We start from the raw sequence: 6,915 nt of genomic DNA on the forward strand, positions 1-6,915 counted from the left end.
CGCTACTTGTTCTTTATGCCTGATTCGCTCTTTTGTAATCTCTCTTTCTCTTAATCCCAATCTAATCTTTTGCTTGCTATAATTATTGTTCCTTTTTATTTCATTGTCCCTTAATTGCTATTGTTATTATTGCTAGTATACAATTCACTTCTTTATTCTCTTTATCATGTCTTCTCTTAGTATGCTTATCATTGTTGTTGTTGTTAAACCCGATAACATGAGTAGCTAAATCTTTTTATGTTAGGATTAGGGGAGCCATGGTAGTAAAGTGACGATGTTGTGACTAGGCTAGACGAATATTTGTTAGAACCTGTGACCATAACAATATAACTGTAATATGTTTAGTTGAGTGCACGCTTCTAAATAACTTTAATATGGTTAAATTCGCTCCTAGATCAGAAGATTGGAATGAACGGACCTGCTATGAACAGTAGACTACCCTAATGAGGACGGAAGTAAGTTAGTTGTAATCTGGGGAGGATAGCGGACTGGAAGGACCTTTACCTTGCTCTTCTCACTGTAGATTGTCTATACTATTTATAATTGAGTTAGTGAACTGCCATGGTGAACCGAAATCCTGACATACCTCTCCTTATCTGGTCAATCTTAATTTTTTCTTGCTTTTATCGCTCTTGTCTTTATTTCTCTTGCCTTACATCTTCAGTAGTTTAGAAAACAAATCTAAAACCCCCCACTTGTGACCCGACAGACGTGCTTAGCAGATAGATACTTAGCCTCCCTGTGGAGATCGACCCTACTTACCACTAGCTTCTGTTAGTAGTAATAAGTATTTATTTTTAGTACCGAACGACGTATCGAAGCTCTTGCTTCGAACATTTATTCTTTTACATTTTTCGTACTACGTACAGGGTTTGATTTTATTTTTTTTAATGAATACGTAGGCAATCCTTTACAGGATACAACCCGTCATTTCAAAATGTAAATAGAAGGACATTTGCATGTTGCATTTGAAATTCGACAACAATAAATAAAGAAATTCATGACAGTTTCTTAACTAATAAATCTTTTATTCATTATTCCTTAAATAATAGTAATACGCCAAATACATATAAATTTAAAATGCTGAAATTAAAGTGCTAGGCTAGGATTCTAAAAAACTCCGCCATTTATTACAACTCAAATAATAATAAATAATACTATAATAATGACTAAGGCTACTCTTCCATTTTCCCCTTGCCTTTGTCACCCTTGTCATATTTCTTGTCTCGACCACGAGTGGGACGCTCTTGAGTTAATTCCGACCTAATCACTAACGGTCGTTCTCGCGGTCTAGCATTCCCATTTCGATCCACCACCATCTTCTCGGTAGGAGTATTATTTGGTTTCTTCGACAGACAGACAACCCGATATCCGGCCTCTTCTTCCTCCTCGGTCAAGTACTTTTTGTTCTCCTTCGCCACTTCATGGATCTTGTAGTCTACAGGCTCATGCTTCCTTAGCTTTTCACGCTCCTCGAGAGTTCTAGTTTTTCTCCACTGCAGATATAAGTCAGATACCCATAACGAGCCAACCGGAACGGGTATGAACCACATATTCCTTTGGGCCCAGCGAATAGCCCATTCTTAACAAGACTCTGAAGTATGCGCAAAGGTAGTTTGAGGGACGGTGTCTAGCTTTGGGATTTTCTGTCTTAGGCCCACTTGCCTCACTAGTCTTTTCGGAAATGTATGGACCATGAATTCCAAATCGGGAACGCGAATTGACCGTGTCGGATCCAAGGACGATACTCCAGTCACTGCTCTAAGATGCCACCAAGGAACGATCCACCTGATCAAAGGCCCATCTTCATTTTTCAGTTTGTTTTCCCAATAGTTGCACACTCGAGTGAAGTCCGCCAAGTATAGCCTCGTTCTCATCGCAATTGATCAAGAGCGATATCCTGTCACGTCAACCGGGGGTTCGATCAACCGCAGCCTTTTCATCAGCCAGATCTGTAAAAAGGGGACGGGAGTCAATAACCCAAAACCAGCCGGAAAAAAAAAACGGCCGAATAGGACCAAGAAATGGGTTCATACCTGTAAAATAACAGGACTCCCGAGATAAGGATGCTCACGGTTTTCCTTCTTGTTGTCCAATCCTAGAATGGTCTCCCCTAGAACTAAGCATGCTGGGCTCCTACGCAGTTCCATTTGCTACACTATGCCTAAAAATCCAGGGTCACCCCTCATCTCTTTGTCCACATGCCCTCATAGGACATTGCAATGAAGAAGGCAAAATCCATAAGCCCTGCGCCTCGCCACATGAGAGATAGTAGGGTCCTCCCTATTTATAAATCGATCGACAAATTCGAACATACGGAGAGCTTTTGAGGTCACAAGACGTTCTACCTCAACCTTGGTAAATCCAAGCAGGTCCCTGAATTTATTTTTATATCCTTGAGAACTAGGAGGTATAGCCAGAACACTTTCTGGATCCCATCCTCCAACCGCAACAATTTCTTCAGGAAAAGGACAAATTTTGCCTCCCGGAAAGGCAAATATATGAAAATTAGGATCCCAATATTCAATAAAAGCATCCAGAAAGGGCCTAATTACCTTCACTAGCTTCAAACTTATGATGGATCCTAAATTGAAAGCACCCATATCGTGTTTCTACACGTTCGTAAATTCATTCGTCCACTCCTTAATGCCATTTTCAAAGGCATCCATATTTTTGTTGGAAAAATTTAAGAAGATATGATTCGTGCATTTTATATAGGTATTTCGTACTTCATTTGCACGCATTTCTATGAATTTTGTGTTGTGTTTAGCTACAAATGTCCCCCGAATTGTCTACTTTGGTTTCTCTTGTATTATTTACAGGTATGAACCGGAAAGGAGCATAATCAAGCCTAAAACATGTCTTTTTGCATGCATTTAGGAGATGAGTTGAGTCGGAGCCTTAAGACTACTATTTCGAGATGCGCAAAGGAGTAAGATAGCTAGGCGAGCAAAGGAAGAACTTCAAAATACTAGTGCCTATTTTGAAGATACATATCTCCAGTTATACAACGTATTTTTTGGTTATTCTAATTGGAGATTAAATCTTGTCCTCTTAGCTTTCCAACGCCACCGAAAACGCCATGCTTGCCCAAGTAACGAAGAAATGGCAGCCGTTTGAAGTTCAGTGCGCGAAGGAGGAACTGTGCGCTGGAAAGTACTCGATCGAGTACAATTGTGATCGATCGACTCCTTTTTCTACTCGATCGAATGGGCCCTTTTTTATAAGTTTTCGATCGAGTACCTAAAGTACTCGATCGAGAGGTTTTAGCTTGGATTTGCTCAATCGATTGATATAAAAGTCCTCGATCGAGTATTTAGCTAATATACTCGGGATTTTTATCCCGTGATAGGTTTAGTTTTGTTAATTTTCACTTCCCTTTATAAGGGAGTCGTAACTAGGTTAATAGACACTTCTTCTTTTACCTTTTAATACTTCTCTTAATACACTTTACTCTCTTAATCTTTCCCTTAAACTTTCTACTGTGACTTTGCTCTTGGATTTCTTTGCTCGGATTTGGGTTGTTCTTTACGCCGGAATTCTTGTGATTGTAATCCCTCTTCTCTTTATTAATCTTAATCTTGTTATTAATTGCTTTAATCTCTTGTTTCTCTTATCATTAATTTCTGCCCTAATTTCATTTGTGCAATTTTATTGTTATTTCATCATACTTTCAATTAGTTCATTCACTGTTATTAATATTGACAACATTAGTAATATGAGTAGCTAATTTCTCTTATGTTAGGACTAGGGAATCCATGGTAGGATTGCGATGATGTAGCAAATAGACTAGATGGTTTACTTATGAGAATCTGTCCCATAGCAATATAACTGTACACCAATTTAGTTGAATACATGCTTCTAAATTACATTAATCTGGTTAATTTCGTTCCTGGATCGGAAGATTGGAATGAACAAGCCTGCTATGAACAATAGACTACCCTAATGAGGACGGAAGTTAAGTTAGCGGAAATCTAGGATAGAAAGTGGACTGGAAGGACCTTTCCATTATCCTTCTCATAGTAGATTATCTAGGCTATTTGCAACCGAGTCGATTGACTACCATGGTGAACCGAAATCCTGACATACTCTCTTTTATCTGATCACTTTTATCACTTTTTCTCGCTTTACTACTCTTACTTTATTTCTCTTACCCTTAAACCTTTAGTAGTTTAGAAAACCAAATTAAAAACCCCCATCGTGACTTAGATAGACGGACTTATAGATAGATACCTTGCCTCCCTGTGGAGATCGACCCTACTTATCACTAGCTTCTGTTAGTATATTTAGGTATTTATTTTTGGTACAGAAACGACAATATCAAATTTTGGCGCCGTTGCCGGGGAGGCAATTAGCCTATTTATCTGTTTATTTTTATCTGTCTTTAGCCTCAAGGGATTTATTCATTGAGGCAGTTCTTATCTTTTTCTTTAGTGTTGTTTTGATAAGTCTACAGGTCTATTAGACAGATTTCAGAGAAAGATTATCGAAGCGAAGGCTTGAGTACCTTCGATTCTTTAGCCAAGATGACGTCCGTCTCCCAACTTATAGCCCGTTTTGAAGCTCCAACCGTCAGAACTGACAATTGGAAGAGGAAAGAGTCTTGGGATTGTGGAAGTCACCAAAGTTTTGCTCCTCCTATACCGGTGCCACTACAACCGCTGCAACAACAAGGTCTTCAACAACTTTGTTATGCTAACCCACCGCAACACACTCCTCCTGCTAAAAAGAATGATGGGTTCGAGAAATTGTTCCCAACTGCAAATATCTTGGTTTCGAGTGTAGAAAAATCCAAGGCTCAAGACATCCATCTTGAGAAGTTGCAGGCCCAATTAAATGGGTTGATCGAAAAAGTCGAGCTTGCTGAACTGAAGTCAATGATAGGGGCATTGGCACTAACGGCGCAGAAGTCTTATGTGGAAACTGACATCCGTATAAAGAAGCTACAAATTCATGTTGATCAATTCGTTGCTGGGGAAGAGCAGTATGAGACGGCGTATGCGATCCATATCGAGAGTATTCCATTGTCCATTGATGTTGGTACTGTTCACGCAGTTTGTACTGATGCTCATGCTGACCTTAGCATTAAATTCGATCGTGACATCCCGAGTACTCAATCGAACATTATGGAGGGAATACCATTTGATCGAGACCCCCTGCTGACGATCGATCAAGAAAATGTGTTGAGAAAGCGTTCAATCAAAAGGAACTAAGTGATCGATCGAACAAAGCTGGAATCAAGACGTTCGATCGAGAGGACTCAAGTCATCGATCGAACAATGCTGAAATAAAAACATTCGATCGAGAGAAAAGAAGTGTTCGATCGAACACTATTGTAGAGGACTCGTTCAATCGAAGGCTTGCACATGTTCGATCGAGAATTGACACTGTTCGATCAGTCCCTGTAGCCTTGGAAACTATTCAATCGTCACCCATGCCTATCCCGAATGACGATATGAAGGAGAATACGGTCAAAGCCTATCCTATTCAAGTTCCTTTTCTACGAAGGTTGTTGCCGCACCGCGGATTCCTGGATATTATATGGGTTTTTAACGTCGGTGAGCATTATAACGAGCTTATGGCCCAGGTACCCTCTTATGCTAAATTTATTAAGCAGACTTTATATTGTGAGAGGGATGCTAGTGTTATTGACACTGTAGCTATGACTGAAGAGTGCAGTGCACTTCTTCAGACTGGGACCCCTTCTAAGTTGTCTGACCCAGGTAGTTTTTCCATACCATGTCATATAGGGACCCAATTAATCGACAATGCTTTATGTGACCTTGGTGCTAGTGTCAATGTGTTACCTTTGTCTCTTGCTACGAGATTAGGTTTGACTAAGTTTAAGCGTACTAGCATTACTGTACAAATGGCCGACCGTTCTTTATCACGGCCTAAAGGAGTTCTGGATGATGTACCTGTCAGGATAGGAAAATTCTTTATTCTCGTTTATTTTGTTGTTTTAGATATACCCGAAGACCGTCACATTCCCATTATTTTGGGAAGACCATTCTTGCGCACTGCTGGTGCAATTATAGATGTCGGGGCTAAGACACTTACCTTTCAGGTAGGAGGAGAGGATTTGGTTTTTACTAAGTCTAATGCATGTAGGGAACCCATGCGAGTCATGTCTTATGATGCTACTGATAAAGAGTGTCGTCGGGGCTCTTAATCAAACACATTTATAATACTCAACAAACTACTAGTTAGCGGTAAGTCGAGGTCGATCCATGGGACGGTGTGCTTTGGGTTCTAAGTCTATCTATCTCAATTTATGCTAGTGTCACAATTGATGGGGTTTGTAGTTGTGTTCTAGACTAGTGCAAGCAATAAAGTAAAGCAAACAATAAAAGGAAGGATGTAAACAAATGGTTAAAAGTGCTAGGATATCATGGGGGCATAGGGGATTCATGGTGTTGATCATACAAACATGTTTACAAAGTTGCAAGCGATTAATGTTGTGGAGGAACCGAGTTGGGTTATGTCTTACGGTTCATAGGAAGAGTTGGGTCCCGGAGCCGAATCGATTAGATTGTACAACACCTACAAGTCGACTTACTTTCCTCCTATTCAACTTCTATGCATGGTCTAACAAGACTCGAGTTGGTTTATATCTTACAAGTCAAGTTGAGTAGATAAGAGATGGTAAAAATGCAAGGATTCATAGGCTTAGCATTTCATCAAACATAACATGTGCATAAAGTTGACATCACAACAAGCAAGCAATTTGATTATGAAAACATATTAGATTAAGCATGAATCAATTCCCATGTTGGTTTCCCCTAATTACCCACTAATCCTAGCTAAGTAACTACTCACTCATTATCAAGTTTAGCATGTTAACAAGGTTGTCAATCATATTAACAAGGTAAAACATGATGAACAAGTAAGAAAGATTAACAATAATTAAAACAA

The 6,915-nt window shown here is 39.5% G+C and overlaps 1 protein-coding gene across 1 annotated transcript; it reads left to right on the forward strand.

Moving 5' to 3' along the window:
* Window positions 1–5,434: 5,434 nt before the first annotated feature.
* LOC141620124 (uncharacterized) lies at window positions 5,435–6,172 on the forward strand. The gene has a single exon (XM_074437073.1). The coding sequence runs from the start codon at window positions 5,435–5,437 to the stop codon at window positions 6,170–6,172; it is 738 nt and encodes a 245-aa protein (XP_074293174.1).
* Window positions 6,173–6,915: the final 743 nt, after the last annotated feature.

Source organism: Silene latifolia, chromosome X (genome assembly GCF_048544455.1).
Source record: "Silene latifolia isolate original U9 population chromosome X, ASM4854445v1, whole genome shotgun sequence".
In the NCBI taxonomy this organism is placed as follows: Eukaryota; Viridiplantae; Streptophyta; class Magnoliopsida; order Caryophyllales; family Caryophyllaceae; genus Silene; species Silene latifolia.